At 45.6% G+C, this 27,570-nt stretch overlaps 1 protein-coding gene across 2 annotated transcripts in view; it reads right to left on the reverse strand.

The window, feature by feature from the left end:
• LOC110556290 (solute carrier family 2, facilitated glucose transporter member 3) overlaps positions 1–27,074 on the reverse strand; it is a 66,926-nt gene extending 39,852 nt beyond the window's left edge. Inside the window, exons 1-2 of one of the 2 annotated variants that reach the window (XM_021649985.2) lie at positions 26,729–27,074; positions 23,873–23,950 (exon numbers count right to left, since the gene is read on the reverse strand). In XM_021649985.2, the coding sequence (XP_021505660.1) occupies positions 23,873–23,893 (21 nt within the window). In that variant the 5' untranslated portion in view covers positions 23,894–23,950; positions 26,729–27,074. Of the gene's footprint in view, positions 1–23,872; positions 23,951–26,458; positions 26,566–26,728 lie in introns of those variants that run through there. The other variant, XM_060384164.1, reaches the window with a different exon arrangement.
• Between the last annotated feature and the right edge of the window lie 496 nt (positions 27,075–27,570).

Here is a 27,570-nt window from a genome sequence, read left to right on the forward strand (position 1 = left end):
TTAGACAACTGGATAGAGACTGCCCACGGTGAGAACAGAGCAGAGCAATCAGGATAAGAGCTGACTGTGTCCCGAGTGTCCGGAAGACACAGTCAGCTGCAATCCGGATTCTACTGGATTCTGCAGAAACCAGCTGAAGAGCGACGTGGGCTAAGAACAGAATCAGTTCCTAGGAAGTGTGTATCTTTATCTCCCTCTGAGCTCTGCCTATTTCCAAGGAAAGCGGTGGGCGGTTAGAGAGACATGCCTTCATTTCTGTATCCGATTCCACTTCCCTCTTCTGGCCTCTTGGCCTTTTGACACACTGAGAAGAAAACCTCCCGCAAACAATAAAAGGCTAAGAATTTTTCTCTTAGGCACATCCTTGTGTCTTTTGTTGTTTTATTTGAGACAGGGTATCACTATCGTAGCCCTGGCTGGCCTTGAACTCTCTATATAGATCAGACTGACCTTTAATTCACAAGGTTTGCCTGCCTCTGCCCCCTGAGTGGTGGGATAATAGGAGTGACAGGACCGGAACAACACCTTTTGTCCTTTCGTTTGTTTGTTTTTTGAGACAGTGTTTCTCTGTGTACAAAACTGTCCTGGACTCGCTTTGTAGACCAGGCTCACCTGGAACTCCTGCCTCTGCTTCCCCGAGTGCTGGGATTACAAGTGTATGCCACCATGCCCAGCTCTTTCTTTTTGGCAGTCCTGGGATGAAGCCTGCCTTCACGCATGCTGGGCAAGCACTCAAACTCGATTGTTCTCTCTTCAGTGTCCGGATCTCAGACCCTTCAACCTTCTCTTTCCCCTCACCTTTTGTCCAGGTTCTACATCCTGAGATCTGCCATGTTCTCTTGTCCATGGCTCTGCTCCCTGAGCCACCCTCGTCCCCAACTCTAGTCAGAAGTTTTGCTTATTCTAGTTCTACACTCAGTTGCAGAATGAAGTAGAATTTATTATGGCATTTCTCCTCTTCTTCACAGCAGCCACACATGCTCTTTCTCCTTGTATGCCAATTGTGTCACTTCATTTGCTGTGCTTTGGTTAAACCACTCCTGATGGGCACACATCTTTAATTCCAGTACTCAAAGGCTAGATGCAGGTGGATCTCTGTGAGTTGGAGGCTAGCTTGCTCCAGGCCAGGATGACATAGTGAGACCCCATCTCAAAAAGTAAAGAAAGTTTTAAAAAGGCTCTGTGTGTGTGTGTGCGTGTGTTTGTGCATAAATGTGCACATGGGGATGGAACCCAGGGCCTTGTGCATGTTCAGTGTGCCCAACCTTCATGGTTTTTTTTCTGTTTGCCTTCCCAGTACTTCCCTTGACCCCAACCCTGAACCCCAACTGCATTATTTCACTTCGTAGTCTAGACATCGTTCCTGCAAGAAGATTCTCTGAATAGAAATCTTGTTTACTTGTTTGCTTCAAACAAGTCTCTTATTTCTACTTTTAGAACAAAAATAAGGTTGAGAGTACGTGCAACTGTGACATTGGTGTTGACTTGTTTTGCTGCATGCTAGGCGTAATAATGCTGAAAAAGTGAACAAACAAGCAAATTGAGTAACTGTTTCAGCTCTCTACAGGGTGAGTTTCCAGGTGAAGGAAGAGAGCCCAGCTATTCTTTGCAATCTGAAGGTCTTGCAAAGACACTGTTTGTACAAATAATAATCTATGCATGCTAACAAAGCCCTGGAAGGCAGGAGATAAATTGTACATTTTAAGCTGGGTGGTGGTGGTGCTTGCTTTCAATCCCAGCACAGGAGACAGAGGCAGGAGAATCTCTCTGAGTTTGAGGCCAACCTGGTCTACAAAGTAAGTTCCAGAACAGCCAAGACTACACAGAGAAACCTTGTCTCAAACAAACAAACAAAACCTAAACAAAATTTTCTTTGTACATTTTAACTATTAGATAGATATTCACTTATTCTTTCAAACACATACTTGGAATTTTCAAATTGTTGGAAGCTTTTTCTGGCTCGTGTTTATGTATAGTATTTACAGACACAATAAATATTTGAATGAATAAAAAAAGACTATCTGGCTATAAGGTTACAGATACTGGGGAGAGACTCTTTTTCCCTCATTAGATTTTGGGTGGGAACATAGTTGGAATTTGGAAAATTGAAAGCATTTGAAAAGACCTACCTACTTTCCTAACACTGTAAAGAATTTTTGTCTCCCCTTCACCCCTTTAATCTCCAGCAGGACCTGGCTGTTTCAGGTACCCTGAGTCCACAGCTATTTTCTTGTCTCTTGGTGACTCTTTGATCCTAACATCTGCAGTCACTGCAAAGAACCACAGTAGCCCCAGGAAAAGACTGTGCCGTGGAGAACGTGCTGAAACAGCATTCCTCAGGGTCTCTCGCTCTCCCTGTGTGCCATCAGGAGCAGGTGCTGACTTCTGCCTCACCTATCTCACCAATGACTAACTGGTCAACACTTGTGATAGGGCCACATTCTAAAACAGCCGCAGGCCTGGCCTTACCGGGGCTCCCAAAGATAAGGACAGAGCTCCTGGCTTAAGTTGTGTTTACCCAATATTAAGAGAGACAAAGGGAAAGGAGCATTATTTACCTTCTTAAGAAGGATGACCTTTCCACTGGAAAGAATGAGTGAAGTGCAGAAAAGCAGAGAAAGGCCAGGAAGGGCAGTGAGATAGATAAGTGACAGTTTAGTTTGCCTTCTAATAAAATGCTATGGTGTCAAGACATAATGGCAGGGCACTGTTAAAATCTTAAAAACTAGAGAGATGACAAGAAAATGAAAAAGAACATTTCACTTGAGGAGGAGTCTCAAAGAGCCCAGGCTGCCTTGGGACTTGAGATTCTCCTGACTCTGTGTACTAGCTGCTGTATTTCTATGCAGTCTAGGAAGATTACTAATAGGTGATTGAAAACACAAAAAAGGGTGATTAGTAGGAAGTCGAATTGATTTATTAGTATTAAGTAGGATTATTTATTAAGCTTAAAGCATAGCAAACTGCTTCCTACAGAGTTAATGACAGCAGGAGGACACTGTGGTTTGGTACCACAGGACATACTGTTGATGCTTTGGGCTGGATGACTGTTATGTACAACATTTTGAATATGGCCTCCACTCACTAGAATTCTGTTTTTCTTCCTGGAAGTGCTGTGTTTTGAACCCAGGGCTTCAAGTATGCTCGGCAAGTGCTCTATCACTGAGCTACACCTCTGGGTCTCCTCCGTCTATTAATTGTCAACACTCTCGTTAGCATAGTTTGGACAGCAAAACTATCTTGAGAAACTGCCAAATGCCCTTGGGAAGAAAAACCAGCACTGGTTTGAGTACTTCCTGATTTCTGCAGATCCCTGAGGAAAACCTCTAATGAAATCCTACAGAGAAGACTGGACACCCGGGTACCTTCAACTTTCCTTCCTTTTTTCTTTTTCTTTTTTCTTTCTTTCTTTTTTTTTTTTTTAAGACAGATTTTCCTAGCCCAGGCTGGCCTTGAACTCCCTATATAGGTGGAGGATTACCTCCTCCCACAGAATCAGGATGAACTCCTGATTCTCCTATCTCTACCTCCCAAAGGTAGAGATAGATAAGTGACAGTTTAGTTTGCCTTCTAATAAAATGCTATGGTGTCAAGACCATATGAGATCACATCCATGTGCCAACTGACTGGGGAGAAAAATTTACATGAGTGGATGATCTCTGTGGTTCAGCAGGTAAAGGCTGCCAAGCTGACAAGAGCCTACGTGGCAGGAGAGAACCAGTTCCTCCAAGGACTCCTGTCACCTCTACATACCCATCATGGCACATGTGCCTCAGATATTTTCTGATCCTTTATCAAGTCATTTCAGTCTTTCGAACCACCTGGAGATGTCTTCACACGAGATTAGGGCTGGTGAAATGGCTCAGCAGCTAAAGGCGCTTGAAGACCTGGCAACTTGAGTCCAATCTCCAGGTGTGTGGTGCCCTCACTACACAGACACTTACACGCATAAATGTAAAACAAAACAAACTTCAAATGTCTTGCTCCTTCTTGTCACTCTGAGCTCAAAAGCTCCTTCCTCAGAGTCGCCTTGACCAGTGTTTCTCATGTTGCCCCTTTAACTATCCATGATTCAGCGAACTACCTTGTAATTCTTTAACATTGTACACTTTTTAAAAAATATTTATTTATTTATTATTTATACAGAATTCTGCCTGCATGTGGGCCTGCATGCCGGGAAGAGGGCACCAGATCTCATTATAGAAGGTTGTAAGTCACCATGTGGTTGCTGGGAATTGAACTCAGGACCTTTGGAAGAAGAGCCAGTGCTCTTAACCTCTGAGCCATCTCTCCAGAGATATCTGATACACTTTTATCAGATGAGAAAACCTTATCTGTTACATTATCACATTGCTAGTCAGAGAAAAGCCATAGTTATGGAAAACCATCAAAGATGGGACAAGAAAAAAAAAAGTCAGTGTTGGATCAACTGAGGTCCCACAAAGGAATAAGTCAGCACACACGATGACTCCTGCTTTTCTTCTTTTTAAATTAGTTTTTTCTTATGTGTACAAGTGTTTTACCTGACCATCTCTACACCATGTGCATTTGGTGCCAAGAAGGCCAGAAAGGGGTGCTGTGTCCCCTAGAACTGGAATTACAGCTGATTGTGAGCTGCCATGTGGGTGCTGGTAATTGAACCTGGGTCCTCTGGAAGAGCTCTTAACCACTGAGCCATCGCTCCAGTCTTTTGGTGTGCTTCCTCGTGATTCCTCCGCCACAGATCATATTCTGATTGGGTGTGTCCCGCACATTCTTCACATTGTTCTCTATGCTTCTAGTGCCCTTATGATTCGGGCTAAGATTCTGTTCATTAAATTTCTCAGTCTTGGATCATCTTTCCTCTGCTACCAACGGATCATTTTTTTTCTTCCCAGACTCGACTTATTTGTATCTTTTTTATTTGTATAATCTTCCCTTCTCAGAAGCCAACTGGGAAAAGGTCCTAAATCACCAAAGGTGAAGGCAAAGGATAGCCGTTGAGAGAGGTACATTTCGTCACTGCTGGAGTCTCTTGCTGGGTCACTTCACAGCCCCACAGGGCAGTTTAGGCTACAGTCCAGTCATCTGAGGGGCTCAAAGGGGTGAAGCTTGCTGCTATGAGATTCTAATGGACTCCTGCGCACAAGTCCCTAGGTCTTTCCCTCCCCCCTGTCTTTTTGCTTTTTTTTTTGAGACAGGATTTCTCTGCATAGCTCCAGCTGTCCTGGAACTCGCTCTGTAGACCAGGCTGGCCTCCAGCTGACAGAGATCAGCCTGTCTCTGCCTCCCAAGAGTGGTGGGATTAAAGGGACGTGCCACCACCTCCCTTGAGTCTTCTTAGGCTTCTTCCCATTAGGTTTGTCGTTCGAAGTGAGCTACACTCTCTCCTCCTATTCTGCACCAGCACCTTTCAGAACAACCAGAGGTCTGCGGAGATCAGGCTTCTACAGGCAAACTACTTGCCTGCTACAACTAACATTAATAAGATAGTCATCTTTGCTGCAGTTGGAATTCTTTTGTTGCAAAGGTTGCTGTCCCTCGTGTGAAGGTTTCTCTGAAAAAAAAAGTGGACATTTCCAGCCCGGGGAGGAAGCAAGTGAACCTCAGAAGGAAATGAGGGAGACACTGGTCTTTGCTCCTTATATTGCAAGTTGGTATGCTGAGGACTTTTCCAGAGGTACAAGGCAAAGCTGGCTCCTGGCAACAATCCGGGCCAGGAGTTTCTGGGGGAAGCCCTGTGAGTGAGGCAGCTCATTCTCAGGTCCTAACTCTATTTTCTTCTTATCTTCCAGAGAGAGATAACAAGACTCTTGAGAGACCCTACTCCAGCATTCCAAGCTGATCTTCCCTGCTGATCTTCTTCAGCAGCACAGTCCTGAGCTACAATTAAGAGAGTCACCCTGCCCTCTCTCCTCCTCTTAGGCTAGCAAGGTGGTTAGCAAGTTATGGTCTTCAGTAATAATTTCTAAAGGAAACAGGCTTTTTGCCTACAGGTTCAAGCATTCTCCCCCCCACATTCCATTGCAGTCTTTTTGTTTGTTTGTTTGTTTTTTGTTTTCAAGACAGGGCTCTCTAAGTAGCCCTGGCTGTCCCAGAACTCACTTATGTAGACCAGGCTGGCCTAAAACTGACAGAGATCACCTGCCTCTGTCTCCTGAGTGCTGGGATTAAAGGCGTGTACCACCACCACCCCTCAGATCATTTCAGTCTTGCTGACAATATTGCAGTAGCAAAAGACATCAATGCTCAGGGACCCTCTCGATGACAATGCAGTCTTCAGCACTTAAACTTCCTGAGCCTCCTGACTTCTTTTGGCTTCATTAGGTATCCTTCTTTTTATTTTCTCAAGGTCTGGTCATTTATTTATTTGCTGCTCTTGTTTTTGACTGGACTCAGAGGTAGAAGCTCTCATCAAAACAAACCTGTATTTGAAAAGTACACCTATACATATGTATGTATATATAAATGCACACACAGACGCTATATATATATATATATAATCATTATATATAATACATTATATATAATACATATATATATATTATATATATAATGAAAATCAGGCATGGGCTGGAGAGATGGCTTAGTGTCACTTGCTGCTCTTTCAGAGGACCAGGTCAGCGCCCAGCAGTCTTATTAGGGGGACTCAACAATCTCTTCAGTCACAGGGTATCCAACACTCTCTTCTGAATGCTACAGGTACTCATACATACACATAAAACAAATATGTCCTCACACTTACAATAAACAACTCTTTTTAAAAAGAAAGAAAACTGGTAGACATGGTGGTACGTGACTATAATCTTAACACTCAGAAGGGAGGTGGAAACAGGAAGGTCAGAAATTCAAGTCTGAGCTACATGCAATCCAGTCAAAAAAAAGAATTGCAAAGAAAACAAAAGATAAAAATAGGCCAACTACAAGAAGAAGCCATCCATAAGGGAAGTGTTTTAACAATGTCCAAAGTGAGAGATGCCCAAATACATTCACAAAAAATGAAGCAGGAGAGTTTTTTTTCATTGTATTTTGGTGATGGTGGTATTTGTTTTTCTTTTTTCCTACAAAGTCAATAAAAACTGACAATACCCAGTTCTAGTTAAAATATTTCAAAATGCATAGTTGGGATAAAAATCAACATGTAAGCCCTTATAGAAGAGAAGTTGATACTAACTGTGAAGATTTAGATACTCAGCCAGATACGGTGTGCATGCCTGTACGCCCTACACTGGGGGGGCAGAGGCAGGCAGAGCTCTGGGAGATTGAGACCAGCCTGATCTGTATTCCCGGCACCCTGGGATTCTGAGAGCAAGCTGGTTAGCTTAACTAGCTGAATCAGTGCGCTCTGGGTTCGGCCGGGGACCCTGCCTCAATATATAAGGCAAAACAATCATCGTTGAATATCCCTTTACTCAACCTCTTGTCTTCACACACGTGCGCACACACACACGCCTGTATATTACACATGTGCGCCTATCCCTACACATATGAACCCACACACAGGCACACACACATGCACATGCGCACCTGTACACATCTGGACATTGCCACTCGTGAACCCCCGTACAGGCATACCATACGCACATATTCATGCAAAAAATGATTTAGATTTTCGTATTTTAAACCACAGTCTCCACAAACTATTTCCATAACGGACACCTACAAAAGCATAAAGATGGTCGAAACACCATAATATCACAGAGGAAATCTGGAAACAACCTAAACACTAAGGGAAATTTGTTTTAAAAGCATTATTTATATGTCACCTTGACCTTCTCACTTCCTCTTCTTTCACTTCCCTATATCTACACAATGGTATTTTTGAGTTTTTCAGGCTCACCAGGCTCTTGGATACATAAGAGCCTCATTTATGTTTTCTCTGTCCAGAAAGCACCTCTTCTCCCCCAGGCTAGCACACTCTTTTCAGATGCCAGCTGTAATGCGGGCGAGGAGAAAGGCCTTCCTAACCATCTGTGTGGGTCCCTGCTAATTTGATATAAAGTGATTACTGTCTCCTTCAATAACGTGGATTGTGTCTGCTAGCAAGCAGCCTCTCACGATGGGCAGCCATGTGCAAACACTATGGACCCATTAAAACAATGAACGTAACTACATTGATTTTAAAAGTATGTCCGGCTTGTATTTCCTCACCGTGTGTTGTCTTAAACTGATGAGAAGAGATAGGACGTAAGATATCAACCAAAAGCTGAAAATCTAGTCACTGTATATTTCAGCAGTCCATCGCCCTAACCACTCGGCCACCTCGTCAGAACAAGTCACTGTATATTTTAAAGCAACACAGACATTGTGAATTGTGTAGTATAATGGATTCACTCATACTCCATGGTGAACTAGTGAGCTCAGTGAGGTAAAGAACGATTGAGGAACACCCCCTTTGGCAACCTCTGACCTCCATACGCGCGCTTGCACGTGTGCTCATGTATCTGTACACGCACAGTTAGGATGTATCTAGGTGCTCTGCTCTGTTCACACTGGCGGAAAACAGAAATAAAGGAGCAAACACATGCCCCACAGGAGGATTACGGCTAGTCCTGCAATAGAGCTAAGAGCAAGGACAAAGGAAGTGTCATGCTCACAGAGTCAGTGTTCCTGACAGTTGAAAAGAACAAGAAGAATGCAGGAACATTTGAGTTGTGCCGCACCGGGTGTTCTCAGGCGAAAACACAGAGGACGGTCAGGTGTGATGACGCAGGCCTGTAATCCCAAGTACTTGTGAGGGAGAGGCAGGAGGATCAAGAGTTCCAGACAAGTTTGAGACCAACCTGCACTAGAGGAGACCCGTATCAATCAGTAAAAAGAGATGGGCCAGTGAGTGAAGGTGCTTTCCATCCTGTCTTGACAACCTGGGTTCAATCCCTGAAACCCATATGGCGGAAGGAGAGACCCAGGAAAAAACCTATGTCACGCTGGGAGAACCAGTCCCACAAGTAAGATGGAGCAGGGGTAGTTTGTGTTACCAGATCAGATAGACTTGAGAAAGGAGGGATACTAAGACAAACTATATTATTTCCTTTGTTCGTTTGTTTCCTGGAGGGCAGATATATGCCATGACTCCTGTGGAGGGGTCAGAGGGCAGTGTGTTCTCGTCTATCACGTGGGTCCAACCCAAGCTGTCCTGCTTAGCAGCAAGTGTCCTTACCTGCTGAGCCATCTTGCCAGCCCTCTGTTGTTTTTACCTTGAAACTAAGGGCACTTGGATTACAAAGGAGATCTAGAAGACAAACGAACTAATTTAAAGACCCTGAATAGGGCTGAAGATTGAGTGTGAATACAGTGGAGCTCATACCCCCTGGAGCTGACCAGGACTGAGGCCCTGTAGTCCAGCGTGGCAGGTGTCGTCAGTCAAGGGGTAGAGTGTTTCAAGACCAGCTTTTCAAGCAGGTGTGTTGCCGAAGCCATGCAGGCTCAGCAGTAGTTACTCTGACAAAGGGAGGGTGGGGCTGTGCAGGAGAAAACAGCTTTCTGCCTTGCAGGGGGCAGTGAGAGCAAGAGCAGGCTGGACTGAACTGGGTAATGTGCTTTTTTTAGCCAGCAAACAAGGCTGAGATATAAGAAGGGGAGATTTATCACAAATGGCTGACCAAGCCAGGCACGAGGTTCAAGCATTTGAGCTTTGTCTGAATACTAAGATATCTAGGAGGTTATCACAGCAAGAGAGGGTCCAGATTTGGATTTTAGAAAGATCACTGGTAAGGAATGGTGGCACAGGCCTTCAAGCCAGTGAGGCAGCAGATGAGGCCAGCAGGGGTTACAGTGAGCATCAGGTCAGTCTGGGCTATGTAGCAAGACCCCGTCTCAAAAGTGATAAAAAGAAAAACAAAAGAAAAATCACTGGCTGCATGGTACAAACGACCAAGGAGATGCTTAATAAAAGATGACGATGATGAAGCTGGACTAAGATATTTGAATGGGAATTTAGAATATCAGCTCTTGTAAAAAGTGTATCTTAGCACCAGGTGTGGTAGTGTATGCCTTAAGCACTCCCACGGAAGAGACAGGTCGAGCCCTGAATTTGAGGCTAGCCTGGTCTACACAGTGAGTTCTAGGCCAGCTGGAGAGACCCTGTCTTGAAAAATAAAATGTAAAATGAAAGTATATCTAATTGCAAATCTGTTTTCAAGTAAGCTTTCTTGAGAAGATTACACGATTTCTTTTTTCCTCATTGTACATGAAAATCAAAAGGCACAGGAGAAGCCATGACAGAGCAGACGAACAGAGAGCCTGCCGTTGGGGTATTTATTCAACAGACATTTACCCATTAGCTACTAAATACAGGACTGTCTTGGTACTATTCACTGTGGAATTAAAGAGCAAGATACAGAGACCGTGATGGAGACAGAGTTACCTCATTCTCAAAGCTTAAGATATTGCTGTGTTCCTAAAACGTGCTGTCTGCTCTTACAAACAGCCTGGCCCTCCTGCAGGAACCAGTCTTTGGAAAACATTTAGCGGATCTGCAAACTGGGTTGCTCCGTATCGCTTTTCCTCTCCTGCAGACCTTTGTCCCGGCCAGGTTGGAGCCATAGATAATGCCTTAAAAGAGATTTAGAATGCCTGTGCACTCAAAAGAAGCCGTCCAAGACAGGCAGCAGCCAAGAAGAGGGCAAAGCAATGGGACCAGGCAAAAGGTAACCAGGAAACGTACTAGTAATATTCAAAGAGTAGTAAGGGACTGTGGTTGAGTTACACAATGGTTCCCTCCAGCACCAGTAACCGGCTTTACAGGCAGCAGCTTCAAATCCCAGAAAGAATTTGCTGTGTGAAGTGAAAACTCTATTCCAAACTGCATGGCCTTGGCCAAACTGTCCTTGATGTTTTCATTTGTAAAATGACGGAAGGTGTTGCATTAGGGGGGATTAAGTAAATACTATATGCTGAGGTGCTTTGCAGAGTGTAAAGTACAGAGTTGTTATTGCTTTGAATCTCATGAAGCCCAGGAAGTCTCCTGAAATAGCATGTCCTCCTGGCCCACCTCCCTCAAGACATTTCTCTTCAAACCAAGCTTGGGAAATCAGTGGAGCAACACTGGACTAGTACGAAGACTGCGTCACTTCTTGGGGACTCCTTTGACTCACAGCCCAGACTCTAGGCAATCCATCTCTATGTTCTTTTGCAGATATCTGTGTCAACTTCACTTTTTATCTGCTTCCTTGATGACTGCTCCCTCTGCTCCCTCCATGGCTGGATCAGCAACACTGGGAATTTAAAAGGAAGCTAAGCCAAGAAATCACTGCTGGGTGCGGCGATACATCCTTCAAATCAACCCCAGCCTCTTGGAAGATTGGGGCTAGAGAATCTCAAGTTTAAGTCTAACCTAAGCTACATAGCGAGCTGAAGGCTAGTCCGGGCAATTTAGGGAGACCCTATCTCAAAATGGGCAGGGCAACCTAGCGTAAGTTTCTGTGGTAGCAGGCATGGCTGGCGTGCACAGCAAAGTTTAATTCTCAGTACAAGGGGGTGGGGCTTACGCAGCTATGTAGGGTACAAATTCTCAAATTATAATTACTCATAGCACATTACACAAAATATTGTCTTTTTTTAAGCATAAAATCTAGCACGGAGGATTCTGACAACTTTTGTCACACTTTTTTTTTTTTTGGATTCAGGAACCTTCCCACTTAAGTCCACATGGCATGGTGTGTGTGTGTGTGTGTGTGTGTGTGTGTGTGTGTGAAGGTCAGGGAACAACTTTCAGGAGTTGGCTCTCTCCTTCTAATAGGTGAGTCTCTGGGATCAAATTCTGGCTGGCAGCAAGCACCCTTTGAGCCATCTTGCTGGCTGTATAATGCTTTTGTTCTTTTTTTAAAGAAAGATTTATTATTATTTTATTTTTTAAAAAAGATTTATTTATATGAATGCTCTGTCTGCATGTACACCTGAAAGTTAATAGAAGGCACTAAGTCTCATCATAGATGATTGTGAGCCACCATGTGGTTGCTGGGAATTGAACTCAGGACCTCTGGTATTTTTGTTTTTATTTTTATTTTTATTTTTTGAGACTGGGGTTCTCTGTGTAGCTTTGGCTGTCCTGGACTCGCTTTGTAGACCAGGCTGGCTTCTTACAGAGATCTGTCTGCCTCTGCATTCCAGAGTGCTGGGATTATAGACATGTGCCACCATGCTAGGCTCTATTATATGTGCTTTTGAAGGCAGGATTTCTCTGTGTACCCCTGGCTGGAACTCACTCTGTAGATAATGGTGGCCTTGAACGCAGAGATCTGCCTGCCTCTGCTTCCCAAGTGCTGAGATTAAGGGCACAAGTTTTATTGTTATTATTATTTAGATTTATTTCATTTTATGAATATGAATGTTTTGTCTGTGCACTACATGTATTCCTGGTGCCCGGAAGTCAAAAGGTTTCAGATTCCCCGGAACCGGAACTAAAGATGCTTGTGGAGCATTATGTAGACGCTGGGAATTGAACCTCAGTCCTTTTGAAGAGCAACAAGTGTTCTTAACCAGTGGGCTATCTCTCTGGCTCCTACTGTTACTAATTTTAAAAGTTTCATGTTATTTTTAAGTCTGTGTGGGTATGTGGGTATGTGCAGCAGAGTGCAGGTGCCTGCAGAGGCCAGAAGGAGGCATCAGACTGGGGGGAACTGGAATTACAGGCAAGTTGTGAGACCCCTGAAATGGGAGCTGGGAACTGAACTCAGGTCCTCTGTAAGAGGAGCAGCAAGCACTCTCAAGCACACCTCTATCGCCCAGTCCATTGCTTTCTTTTTTAAAATTGGTTTACTTAGGAATGTGCCTGAGGCCAGGCTAGGTGGTGCACGCCTTTAATCCCAGCACTTGGGAGACAGAAGCATGTGATTTCTGTGAGTTCCAGGCTGGCCTGGTCTACAAATTAAGTCCCAGGGCAGTGAGAGCTACACAGAGAAATTCTTTCTTGAAAAACAACAAACAAACAAAAAAGACGGTGCCTGGCTCACTCCCATCTCTTCTCGTTTTATTTCTAACCCCCCGTAGGAAGGGCACTGAAGTGACAATCAATACAGCATTGATAGACATTAGCAAGGTGGCAACGCCTGTTTCAGTCACTGCTGCTCACTGCGTTGTCTTCCCTGGGCGGGTGACAACACCCTCTCCAGCATCTGTGAGATCCCTGTGAGATTCTCGCCTGTATCTCAGATGTGGTGAGTCAGACTCTCTTCAGCGTAGGCCCAAAATCCTGCAATAAGCCTTCCGAGTGACTCTCTTCCAAGCATTCTTCCAAGTGCTAAGGCTTTAAGAACACCACCTGTCTGCCTCAAACTTAAGTAAGAGGGCTGGGGACTGGGTCAGGTGGTGAGGTAGTTGCTGTGGAAGCTTGGCTACCAGAATTTGATTCCCAGAACCAACATAAAGAGAGCTGGGTGTGGGGCACACGCCTGTAATCCCATCACCTGGGGGAGGCAGAGTCAGGCTGATCTCTGTGAGTTTGAGGCCAGCCTGGTGTACAAATCGAGCCCACGATAGCCAAGACTACACAGAAATAGCCAGTCTCAAAAAATTAAAAAAAAAAAAAAGTTAGAAAAGAACAGACTCTATAAAGCTGTCCTCTGACCACCACGTGTGCCTCGGGGCCCGCACACACAAATACATAGATATATGCAATATAAATAAATAAGTAAATAAATAAACAAAAGATGGTTAGCATAGAAACACGTTAACATAAGTATTTAAAATGAAGAGGTAAGTCAGGCTTTTCTCAGACTGAAGTCTGATTTGGCTCCTGGTTTGCCCAGGAATAATAGCTTTGTGTTTGCTTGTGGCTCAGTACACAGGAATGTAAGTCTCTATTCTGAGGTTTTTATCTCCTCATTGCCCTAAAAGTCCACAATGGCCTTTGTAGCTGGTCTTTGCTACTTCGCTGGTTTTTTTCCCCACCCTTTATCCTCCCCTCCACCTGCTCCTTTTTACACCCAAACATGAGAGAAACAAAGCTAGAGGGGAGAGAGGAATTAGGAAAATCCCTGAATCTAATTTCTTTCCTTTTGTTTCTTCTCTGACCAGGGCTCCTGACAAACTGCAAACAACTTCCCTGAAGACTGACAACCACCCACCTGCCACTCGGGGGCCCTCGAATTTATGTACCCTCTGAAAAGTTCCCAGATTTTCAAATGTCACACAATGGCAGAAATTATCTGCGACTGGCAATGCCACGCATTTGCTAGAGCACAAGGCAAAGCATAGTCAGCTGCTGTGTACTGTCAAAGCGGCCCCATATCTCCGCACCTGGGATTAAGATAATAACACATTATTATAACATTTTTAAAGAAACAAAAATTCCAGAATTCTCAAAAATGTCACTACAGGCCTCTATGTATGCTATTTTAGTTTGGGAAATTAGTGGAGGGAGGAGCCTCGTGTAGTTTTTTTCAGCCACAGCTAGAAGCTTCTTGGCACAGAGGTCGTCCTAGAAAAACCCCTGCTTCCAGAAGAGCGCTTTGCATGAAGGCACTGCACCCTCTTCTGGCCTCGCGGACCACAGGCATGCACGCAGTGTAGAGACATGCACGCAGTCAAAACATCCATACACGGAAGAAAAACGTGAAGGAAACAGATGCCAACTTTAAAATGTGTGAGGGGGTTCTAGAAAACTGAGACAGGAAAGCACAAGTGTCACCATCTCACAGACCTCTTGTTCCTACTTTTTTTTCTCTTATGACACCCAGCGCGTGCTCCCCACTCTGTACCACAACCCCTTGCTTTCCAGTTGGGTCCTCCCTGGGCCACAGAGGCTACTTTAGCCTCTTTTCAAATACAGAGAATCAATTAAGACGGTTTATTTTAGCGCCTGTTTCGGTTTGGATATGAAGTGCACCCGCAAAGGCTCATGTGTTCAAAGGTTTGGTTGAGAGCTAATAGGCCTTTGGGAAGAACCATGGGGGATCTGACTAATCCCCAGACGGAGTCATGGCTTGATCGTGATCCGGTTCCTGGGGGTGGGGCCCAGAAGGTAGGGCCCAGTTGCTGGCATTCCTTTGAAGGATGAACATTTCCCTTGACTGCACCCTGAGATGAGCCGTCTTCCTCCACCCCATGCTCCAGCTTGCCTCTTCACACCATGGCCCCAAAACAAAGCAACCAAGCAGTAAGGGACTGAAATCCTGCAACTGTGGGAGAATAAATCCCTCCTTGCTTAACTTGTTGCTCAGATATTTTGTCAGGACAAAAAGAGTGACTATTCCAGCAAGGGTGGTGTGATTTCCGCCTCAACCCCTCGCTCAGTCCTGATGGATATAGCCTCTTCAACAGTCTCAGAAGGACGGAACCGCCCGGAGTCGTCCAAGCGGCGGAACCGACCAGAGGGCTTTCCTTACTGGTTGTGTCATCAGCGCGCAACTCTGGCGCCTGCGCTCTGAGACCCGTCTTCGTGCCTATGATCAGGTCTGTTGCAGCCACTTAGGCCAACCCTAACTTTCAGTGGCCCACCAACTCTGGTTTCACAGGTGTTTCCCATGTCTTTAAATACCCAACTCAACTCGCTCACAATTGTCAGAAGGCCACAGACCCCTGATTTCTAAACCTATAGCCCATACCCTCCCCACAATCCCCACCCCTCTCCACCTCCAGGCAGCTACCTCTCCTTTCACTAAATAGTCATCCGTTCCCTAAATAGTCTCAAATGGATTTTTTTCCTCCCTAGGGCTTTATCTTCTAGGCCTAATTAAAAACAGTTCACAAGGCACCTCACTTAGGTGAATTCCGGGCCATAAAAGCTGCCAAACCTTGGAGCTGCAGGGATCGACACTGCCACCTGGTGGCAGGATGTCAAATAGGTTTTGCTATTCCTAGGATGCTACTGGCTGGCATCCTAGCAACAGGCCATGGAGGCGGACACACCAAAGCACTGGTTGTGGGCGGAACATGACAGCTCCTTCTTCTAACCAACATTTTCTCTGCCTGTAATTATCTTTACAAGCTTTGTTTTCCCCCTTCAGAATTCTTTAATTCTTTCCTTCCCCGGGCACGAAACCCAGGGCCTCATCCATGCTAAGCAAGGGCACTCAACAGTGAGCTACAAGCCCTTCCATTCTCTTCTCTCTGCTAAATCTCCTCCTTTCCCTTCTCGACTCTCAGCTGCCAACCTATCATGTCACTGAGAAAATAGAAGTGAAATAAGAGAAATTCTCCGTCTTCACTACTAAATCTGGTTCCTGTTGTAGGCGCACTGTCAGCGGCCTGTCAGACACACTGTCACCTACCCCAGCTCAGCCACACCTTTTCTAGGTAGCTGGGCCCCTCTTTCTCTTTACTACCTAAAAAGTCTGTCTGGAAAGTGAGTCCTTTCTGGAACCAAAAGTTCCTTTTCTAATAACTCCGTATTCTAAGCCCTTTTAGGCTGGTCTCATCTGAGAGCCAGAGAATTCAGAAGCGCAAACATTTGTGTTGCAGTGAGAGGCTGGAGGGGGGTGTCTTACAGCATTTAGTGGGGTGCTGAGTGGAATGAGGCGTTAAAGAATCCTACACAGTTCCTTCGTGAGGATCAAAGCAAGAATTCTTCTCTTGCTATGTCCCTCTAGACAGTGTCCCGTACCTGCCCCTTTTCAGTTGTCTAATTTGTTTGCAGTGCCAGGAGTGGACCCTGAGTTTCCACGTGCTGGACAAGTGGCTCACCATGGAGGCTTTCGAGCAAAGTGGCCCCATTTCCTTTAGTCATCCTCCGCTGTTACACCTGTGTCAAGATCACCGACAAATTCCGCCTTAACAAATCCATCAATGGCCACTTCTCTGTCCTCCCTTCTCAGGCACTTGTAAGTCTCCCTGCTTAGTTGTGTTTTGTTTTGTTTTGAGATAGGATCCAAAGTAGTCCAGGCTGGTCTCAAACTTGCTATGTAGTTGATGATGACCTTAAACTTCTGTTCTTTCTGCCTCCACCTTCCAAGGGCTGGGATTACCCAAGGGCGTGTGTCACCACCCTTCTTTTATGTGGTGCTGGGAATCAAATACAGGACTTGGTAAAAGCTGTGCACGGCCTCTCACCGCAGTCACATCCCCCAGCTGTCTGACTAGGGTTGAAGCTACATTCCCCCTAACCTTCCTTAGCTCCACACACATTTAACCCACCAGGAAGCCAGGAAGGCCTTTTCATTTCTCTATTTAGATTTTTTTTTTTTTTTGGTGGTGGGAGTCACTATAGCCCAAGATATCCTGGAACTTACTCTGCAGCCCAGGCTAGCCTCAAACTCATGGTGATGCTCCTCCCTCCGACTCCTTCCTGTGTACTGAGATCACAGGTGTGACCTCTGGGTTCATGTGGCTTTGGAGCCCTCAGTCTCTCTAGTTTTACCTCATCTGTCTTCACCCAGCATTCCTAAACACTGGATGCCCTCAGAGCTCAGTACTAAACCTTTTCTTTTCTGTCCCAACTCCCTGGATTTTCCTACAGGTCCATGGATTTTAGTCTGAATCAGACCGGGTCTCTTATTAGGGCCTTACAACCTGGCTGTGGAGCTGGGACTCCACCGCGACCAGATGGAGGAGTGCTCTGGGGTCCCGCCCTAGTCTACGATATCTGGTCCTTCCTCCAGTTTCCCCACTGGGAATGGTCATCCCCAAGAGAGGACTTGGTCTAACTTCTGGATAACTTTGCTCCCTTGTCCAGTCCATTAGCACTTCCTGCCTATGGACTCTTAACGCTTCCACTGGCCTAGTCACACTGGCTCAAGTCACCTTCTCTATACCCTGTGGTTCCTGGGGTAACTCATCTTTCTTTGTTTGCCTTCACATAGTCTATTCTCCAGACAACAGCCAAAGTGACTCCTTAGAAACATAAATTTGATCTCATTTCTTCCAATGTCAAAACTCCTCCACAGACGGTACCATATTTAGATCAAAAACTTAGATAAGGTCTTGGTAGACTGCAGGCTCTATGTCACCTGTCTCAAGGTCACCCCATTTCCCACAGCTCTTCTCCTTGGCACACCAGAGTAACCAACCTCCTTGCTGGTGTCTATTTGTTTAGTCTAGGGCCTCACGTACACCAGACAAGCAATCTACCACTGAGCCATATCCTTAGTGCCCCTTATACTTTTTTTTTTTTGACATGGGGTCTCAAATATAACCCCCGCTGCATGGCATTTAATGACCTCTTCTGGACTCCGAGGGTACCTATATATATGTGATGTATACAGACATGTAACACACACCATAATAACATGCATTTTAAGTAAGTCACAGCTGCAATGAGCTGCAGCTCACACGCCATACAAAGTGCATAGCGCGTGGTTTTTAGTATACCCAGAGTTCTACGACCACCTTTCTGTTTTTCAAAAAAGATTTGTTTGTGTTCTGTGCTCAAGAGCCACAGCACACACATAGTCAGAGGGCAGCTTTTTAAAATTCATTCTCTTCTTGTACCATGTGGGTTCTAGTGATCGGTGGCAAGTGCTAAGCCATTGGGGGAGAGGGGACCTTTATTTTCCCTGTCTGTCTATCTATGTATCTATCTATCCATCCATCCATCTATCTATCCATCCATCCATCCATCCATCCATCCATCTATCTGAGACAAGGTCTCACTATGTAGCCCTGGCTGCCTGGTATCTATCTATCTATCTATCTATCTATCTATCTATCCATCCATCCATCCATCCATCCACCCATCCATCTATCTGAGACAAGGTCTCACTATGTAGCCCTGGCTGCCTGGTATCTATCTATCTATCTATCTATCTATCTATCCATCCATCCATCCATCCACCCATCCATACATCTATCTGAGACAAGGTCTCACTATGTAGCCCTGGCTGCCTGGTTGACGTCTTACTGTTTTGGTAAATAAGGCTTCCGTGTACAATAGCCGTGATTATTCACTACACGATAGTCTGACTGCTTTTGAGGCTGTAGCATTCAGAGCTGCAGAACAGTGGTGACTGAGACTATATGGCCCACAGAGCATGTATAGCTTCTCCCAGGACCTATACATTAGAATATATTGACATGCGCTGTAGTCTGAGAGACACATATACCCCAGAGCCTTTACACACGTTTCTTTTGTAGGAGTAATTTCAGATGACCTCATGGCTGGCTTCTGGACGTTCTGTTTCTGCTTAAATTCTTCCCCAGCCAGATCACAGAATCAGAATGAGCAAACTCTAGCTTGACGTGGTGGCACCCAGCACTCAGGGAGGCACAGGCAGGTGGATCTCTGTGAGTCTGAGGCCAGCCTGGTCTACAAAGTGAGTCCAGGACAGCCAAGGCTACACAGAGAAACCCTGTCCTGGAAAACAATCCTGGGATTAAAATGAAAGTACATTCTTATAACATTTCTGTGTTTTTAAAATAACCCAAAATTCCAGAATTCTCACTATATAATAGAAAGAACAAATAGCAGGTCTGGTTCCTACCATGATTTATGTAAGTGATGTCTCTGAGTGAGTTTACCTCCATGTTATTGAGACATGAGGAGTTATAGAGGGTTGAGGAGCAAGCATGTTTGAACCTTTGTATTTTTTTTTTTCTTTTTTGGAACCTTTGTATTTTTAATGTTTCTAAATTAGTATTTCTTTCTAAATTAAAAATCCCATGGGTGGGTTACAGGTTCTTTTCCTCATTATGTAACTATCCCATTTCTCTGACTCATCTTGGTCTCTGAGTTTTTGCCATTAATACCAGTATGGTATCAGACACACTTTCAGCTGGTATCAGGCTTTGTCAAATGACCTTGTCAAGAGCAAAGCCAGGGCAAGTGAGATGGCTCATCTAAAGCTGCCTTGTTACTGAGCCTGATGACCTGAGTTTAATCTCTGGTACCCATGTGATAACAAAAGAACCGACTTCTGAATTACCCTCTGACCTCCAAATGTTCACAGTGGAACACAGGTCCCCCATGTCTATAAACAGTTGTAAATAAATGCAGCAAGATTACTGCTTTTAATTGTTCATAATACCACCAACAAACATTTTCACCTTTACTTAACCTCAATTCATACCAATTTATAGAGGATATTTTCCCTTAACATCTAATTACTATAAGCTTAACAGATATGTATTTCTTTTAAAATAAAACAAGGGGCTGGAGAGATGGCTCAGAGGTTAAGAGCACTAGCTGCTCTTCCTAAAGGTCCTGAGTTCAATTCCCAGCAACCACATGGTGGCTCACAACCATCTAGAATGCGATCTGGTGCCCTCTTCTAGTGTGCAGGCATATATGTAGGCAGAACATTGTATACATAATAAATTAATTTAAAAAAAAATAAAATAAATAAAATAAAACAAGAATGGGGGAGGATGTGGTAGCATACCCAGTAATCTCAACATTGTGGAGTGAGGCAAGAAGATAGGGAGTTTGAAGCCAGTCTGGTCTACATAATGAAATCCTGTCTCAAACAAACAAGCCACACACACAGACACACACACACACACAAACCAGTGATGATTGTTGCCTTAATAAGGTTGGCATATCAGGAAGCCTAGAAATATGAAAAATGGGGTAGCCTCTAGTTTCTTTTCCTTTTTGAGAATGGGAAGCATAGGCTAGGCTAGGCTTGCTTTGTACCCGTGGCAGTCCACGATTTTTGAAATGGGCAACAGAGTAACCCCTTGTCTCAAATAGTAAAGCTTGTTCATTCAGCAAACAGGGCTAGGATGACCACAGCCAGGATCTGCAGTGGGGAGAGCTTGCCGGGGAGTTGGGACTGCATAGTGTCGAGCAGCCACGCTTTTGGTTGGTGAAGAAAAGCCCATTAAAACAGCAATTTCTAATCTCAGCACTTGGGGAGGCAGAGGCAGGAGGATCTCTGTGAGTTTGAGGCCAGCCTGGGCTACAAAGTGAGTCCAGGACAGCCAGGGCTACACAGAGAAACCCTGTCTCGAAAGACAAACAACAAAAAGAGATCTCATACTGAATGCCAACCTCCTGGCACTGCCCTCCTGCCCTATCTGCTCTGATAAAAGGCTAGCAGTCACCAAACACCCGTTTATCTCCATGGCACTGCCTGACCAGTCCCCAAAGCACTCTTCCGTCTTGCACCACCCCCAGCTTGCTGTGGGACCCAGACTTAATCATCACCACGCATTCTGCCAGCTCTTCTGAACTTGACTGGCACGGACAAACCCGTTTCTCTCGCCAGGGGAATCGATGTACTGTTTGTGCCATAAATTCTGGGCACTGAGTTTTTTCCCTCTGGCCTGTGGCTTCTTAGAATCTGTGAACAGATTTATACTGTTCTCATTTTTCATAGCCTGTAGGGCACTGCCTGCTCCTTAGGGAATCTGGTTGCAGTGTGAACTCTCCTGGGTATGTGTTGTACAGCTGTTCCTTCCAGCTTGAGGCACTCCTTTCTTGGAGGGGAGAGGGGGCTGAAAGCTTCCCAAAAGGAGGCTAGGGAAGCTCATGAAACTTAGACTCAGGAGGTCCTCCCTGAGGTCAGCTAAGCAGTTGCTGGGGGGGGGGGGGGGCAGGGAGTGGGATGCAGAGGAAGATGCTGCCTGTGAGATATACAGGGATCTCCAATGACGCATCTTCCATGTGCTCTTCTTTGGATGACTCAGCTGCCGCCTGGGAATCGCTCGTGGGTGGGTAAGTCATTCCCTATCACACTCACGTTCTGTTAATTCAGCACATTCCCTGCTCACCAACCTAGATCTGACTGAAATCAGTTCTTCGGCCTGTCATTGGTACCCGTCTGGGGTGAATAGATACATATTCACGTCTTTCTAAGAAAGGTCAAACAATATGTTCAATAAAGTCATGGCAGAATAAAAAGGATCACGTATGTTACTTCTGTAGTTTATGGACTAATATGACTGAGATTAGCCCCTATGCCAGGACAACATGGGAATCTATGAAGTATGCCATATTTAAAAAAAAAAAAAAAGAGAGATTTGAAAGCCAGGCGCAGTGTCCCATGCCTGTAATCCCAGCACTCAGGAAGGCAGAGCATGTGGATCTCTGTGAGTTCCAGGCCAGCCTGGTCTATAAAGTGAGTCCAGGACAGCCAAAGCAAACAAACAAACAAACAAACAAACAAACAAAAAACAAACAAAAAAGAAACAAACAAAAACCCTGTCTCGAACAAAACAAAACAAACATATAAAAGACATGAAAATAAAAGGGAGACTTGGAAAGACAGAGGAAGAGAAAAGGAGGAGTGAATATTATCGAATTATTTAAGAACAGTATGTACACATATGGAAACAACAAATTATATTTTTTTTTACAATAGTATATGCTAATAATGATACAAATCGGATGACTGACTGAATTCCTTGTCTTAGTTTGAAAAGTATGCTAAAGGAGCCAATCTTCTCTTAAGGATGACCATTAAGAAAGGAAAAACAAAACAAAACAATACAAAAACCAAACAACCCTGAGGCTCTGGAATGTGAGCCAAAACAAGATACTAGAAAAAAAAAAAAAAAAAAAGCCCAGTATGGTGGGTTCAATCGCAGCACTCAGGAGGCAGAGGCAGGTGGATCTCTGTGAGTTAGAAGCCAGTTTAGTCTACAGAGTGAGTTCTAGGACTGACAGAGCTATACAGAGATCCTGTCTCAAAACAAACAAACAAACAAACAAACAAACACACACCAGCAAATTCCCAGAGAACACTCTGCAAAGAAAGCCTTTTCCAGATATAAGCAGTGTTCCTTGATTTCAGGTAACTCGTCACAAACATCAGAAACTGTCACTCCTGCCCGACCCATTCCAAAGACTGAAGCCTCCTTCTACCTTTCATGGACATTTTACCACATTGCTTTGCAAGTAACATGCCTAAGTTACACAGCAGAGGTGGTCCTGGAAGAATGGTTATTGTTGTACACGTTCATAAGGTTCTATACTGCTTTTGCCATCTCTGGCACCATGGCCGGGTTCAAGATTCCCTCCAAACCACAGTGTACAGCCATTAGTGAGGGTCACAGTTGCCGTGACAGTGCTGAACTTGGGTCTTTTATCATTGTTACTTTGAACAACACATACTGAAACTACAAAGTAGGCTACAAAGGTAGCTCAGGAGGTGAAGGCACCTGCTGCTATGATCGATGACTCAGGTTTGATCCCTCACACAGCTGACAGAAGGGGAAGAGAGACTCTGTGTGGTCCTCTGACCGCAGCCCATCGCCTTGGGGCGCTTGCATGTACACACCCCCACACATAACTTTTAAGAGTAAAAACACCACGAGTGACAAATGTAATGGTGGGGTGACAGCCTAGGAGAAAGAGGCGTGTGTTCAACAGCTCGCGCCTCCTTCCTACAAGCAGGCCTGGCGGCCCAGGCCTGGACTTGGAAGCAGGAGGATCAGAAAAGAGTTCAAGGTCATTCTTGATTACATAGCAGCTTTGGGGGCGTGGGTGGACACACCAGACCCTGTCTAAACAAACAAATTAAAGAAAAGGAAAAGCTGGGCGCGGCGGTGCACACACACCGTTAACCCCAGCACTTTCCAGGCAGAGGCAGGTGGGTCTCTGTGAATCTGAGGCCAGCCTGGTCTACATAGGGAACATCCAGGCTACCTATGGCTACAAAAAGAGACCTTGACCCCTGAAACCTCAAAAAATAAATGTGGGAACATGTTAAGTCTATTGGCTGTGGCAGTAATAGTCTCTCCTATAGGCTGAAGTAGTAATGGTCTTTCCTGCCACCACTTACGTGTCTTACAATTATCAAGACATGAAAAGTTCAAAGAAGGGCTGGAGACGTCAATGGCTCAGAGGTTAAGAGCATTGGCTGCTCTTCCGGAGGTCCTGAGTTCAATTCTCAGCAACCGCATGTTGGCCCACAACCATCTGTCATGAGATCTGGTGCCCGCCTCCGGCGTGCAGACACACACGTAGGCACAACACTGTATACATGATGAAGAAATCTTAAAAAAAAGTTGTGAGATGGTAAGCACTGAGATTATCAACTGTAAGACACCAGTTTGATACCAATCTGACATTACTCACATTCTGTTTATTGCTCTCCATCTCTCTATCGTAGTAAGAGCTGACCCGTCTTCAAATTTCTCTTCAAGGCACAGCTTCCTGTAAATTTTAATTGGTCCATTAGTTATTCATGTACTCATTTAGGTTCCCTGAGAGAAGAGCCCGAGAGTTAGCACCTGGACAACTGAGCCCTATGAGAGTGGGAGATGAATTCATACATTCTAATTGTATCTCAGATTAACTCAATTCTGGGATCCTTGTTCAATGGCTGGAGGTGGGGGAGGGCTAACAAGTGAAGGGTCCTGGGTGGAGGAAAGGAAACAACTGAATATGGTAAAAACCTCTAGATTTTAAGCTATTACTGTGTCATCAACTGGCAGTTTCTCCATCTGCAAAATGGGCAGGAAGTTTATTTATTTATTTTGAGACAGGGTTTCTCTCTCTGTGGCCTTGGCTGTCCTGGACTCTCTTTGTAGACGAGGCTGGCCTTGAACTCACAGCTATGTGCCTGCCTCTGCCTCCCTGAGTTCTGGGATTACAGGCCTGCTTGTTAGGTGATCTTGCTGACAAAAATTGTTTTTTTTTTCTCCAGATTTATGTTACTTTTTATGCATATGAGTGTCTTGCCTACATGTATGTATGCTTACTGTATGCATGACTGGTGCCCAAGGAGGTCACAGGAAGGTGGTGTCAGATCTCCTGGAACTGGAGTTGTGGGTGGTGGTGAGCCACCCTGTGCTGCTGGAACTGAATCCAGGCCCTCTGACAAAGCAGCACATGCGCTTAGCTGCTGAGCCATCGTTCTACCCCCACAAATTCTGTGATTTAAAGCCGCTTATTTAGTCATGTAAGAGTTACAGTATTTGAAGAACGACATCGGCAGCTCCCAGCATCCTTAGCGATCTGTCTATGCTGTGATACGATCACTAGTCCGTGGTGACAACTGCTTGAGAAGCCCACTCGCACACCCTCAGCTGTGTCTTCTCTTAACCCTACTGCTTAAAAGCTATATCGGGACCCTTTAAAAAGACACTGCGTCAACAGCCTCTTCCTTTGTAGAGATGCCTCTAACGTACAGAATACTTCTATAATATTCTAACACGTGGATATAACATGTTATTTACCCCTTCACTTTTTGTTGATCAACATTTGAGTCGCTCCCAGCTTTCAATTGTTGCAAATAAAACTATGAACAACAACGGCATAGTTAAAATATTTAAAATAGCAGTGTCACACTCCTTTAATCCCACCACTGAGAAGGGAGATCTCTGTGAGTTCCAGGTCAGCCTGGTCTACACAGAGAGTTTCAGGACAGACAGGACTGCACCGTGAGACTCTTGTCTCCAAAACTATGACAACAAAATACTGGAAAGCCTCTGCCTTTTACCTTCACCTTCTCTCAGACCTTGTACGTGAGTCAGAAACCATAACTGCCAGCTGTCAACACAACCACGTCTGCTTCCTCCGCCCTCCTTCGGCTGACCTGGGTGGCTGCCTCTGAAGGTCAGCTGAGACACAGTAAGTGAAAATACTAGTTTGGTTGGAAACTTGGGGCGCCCTCTCCCTCTGAATGTCTCACCCTCTCCATTCCTCCTCCTCTTCTTGCTCTGCGTAGGGGGTGTGTATGGCTAGTACTGGGATAGCATATGCTATCACACTTGGTGACACATCTTTTTGCCTTTTCTTAATCTTCTTCTGCCTTCCTCATATCGCTCTCATCTCTTTCCCCGAAGAACTACCCCTTATAGTCTGTGTCACTTTCATTTTGGAAAAGCAAAGCAAAATAAAACCTAACACTGCTCTTTTAATTCAAATGTCCTTTCTTTAAAAGTGAGGTACTGGGACCAGCAAGACAGTTTAGTGGGTAAGGCTGACAACCTGGAACTCAGCAGTGGAAGGATGAACCTAATTCAACAAGGGACATGGACACGGACATACACACACACTGAATGAATAAAACCCAAGATGTGAAAAAAAACCAAAAAAACATTTAAAGGTAAGGCAGGAGAATCATACATGGCCAAGGACAGCTTGTGCAGTGTAATAAAAAAAAAAAAAAAAAAAAAAAAAAAAAAAAAAAAGCGGGTCGGGGTGGGGGTGGGGAGGGTAGAGCTGAGTAGGGAAACGTTTTGCTCAGGGCAGTTGGTCTTTAATCCTTTCTAGAACACTTACGTCACTTGATGGATAAGTCAGCAAACTCTGCACTTGGCTTAACATACAGTCTTGTCCTGATTCCTTCATCTAATTATATTTCCCTTGAGAAAATTTACAGGCCCCAACGGCACGGGCCTGTAATTCTAGGCACTCTGGAGATGCAAGAGCATCTAAAATTCCAGCCTGGGCTACCAGGAGGAGTTCAAGGCCACAGAGAAGCCCCCGTCTCAAAAAGTAGCTCCTTTCTGGCATGACCAAGGATGGAGTTTCCATCCTTACTTACAAAGGTTTCCTGCTATGGTCTACGCTGGGCCCATCTATCTCGGCTAGGATGTGAGGTCCAGGAGGGCTGGGCGTTTAGCCATGTGCTCGGCAGTAGGTGCTCAGTGGACACCGATGGGAGCCCACCCGGAGGACCCTCCGCCCTCCACCCACCTCCCGCCTCTCACCCACCATCCCCGCAGCAGCCCGGCGCCGAGCTCCGCCCAACCGCCCGCGTCGCGGCCCCGCTCTGCCCCGGGCGCCGCGCCGGAGTGACAGCACCGCTGCCACCGCCACCGCCACCGCCACCGTCGCAGCCGTTAGCCCCGCGCCGTCGCCGGCCCGCTCTCCGTTCTGAAGGGTCCGTTGACGGAGGAAAACGTGCCTGGCGCCCGCGGCTCGCTGCGTCCGCCCTGCACGCTCCACTTGCCCCGGGGAAGGCGAGGGTCCCCGGCTCCTCACCTGGCCACCAACCGACCAGCCGCACTCCGGGGGTCCCCGAGCGTGTCAGCGCCCCGCGCCTTCACGGGGTAACCGTCCGGCCCAGGACGTCATCCTCCGCGCCGCCCTTTAAGAGGATGTTGACATCGCTGCTTTAAGAGATACCGGTGCCCCTCGCGCCTCTGCGCCCCCCGGGGACGACGCACCGAGGTCCCCGTGGAAGGAGCCCTGGAGCCCCTGCACAGGCACTTCCTCGTTCCCCTTCGTCCCTGAAAGGACTCTGCGGGTTTGGCGCTTCGCTATCACAAAGGTCTGCTGGCCCGTTGGTGTGCGGGGGCAGCAGACGACGCAATGAGGATTGGGAGGCGGAAGACCAGCCTTGCAAATGACTGCAGGGGACCGAGTCAGCAAGGCTTTGAGGAGCCCGGGGAGCTGGGGCTGGCAGGGTTTTTTTGTTTTTCTTTTTATAAAGATCGGAAATGCGCTTCTCAGAAAGGGTATTGCAGTGAACGAACCTGCGTGTGCAAAGGTGTGCAAATGAGTAGATTGCTAGGAAACTTCAAATTAAAGCTATGTGTGCCAGTAGGCATGCATCGGAAGGCTAGGATAAGGGAGAAAGGGCCAGGGAGGAGGGGGAAGGAGGAGAATGCCAAGCATACATTATTTTGGCTTAAAAAAAAATTACTTATTTATTTAGGCGGAGGTCTTCATATAGCCCAAGGCAGTCCCAAACTCTCCCTGTAGTTGAGGCTGGCCTTAAACTCCTAATTATACTGTACTATAGGGTAAAAGGGCTAAAGGAAAAATTCCCTGGCCTTGACCCTGACTTGACCCCAAACCCCAAAAACAGGGCCAAGAAACAG

The sequence above is a fragment of the Meriones unguiculatus genome, chromosome 5 (genome assembly GCF_030254825.1).
Source record: "Meriones unguiculatus strain TT.TT164.6M chromosome 5, Bangor_MerUng_6.1, whole genome shotgun sequence".
In the NCBI taxonomy this organism is placed as follows: Eukaryota; Metazoa; Chordata; class Mammalia; order Rodentia; family Muridae; genus Meriones; species Meriones unguiculatus.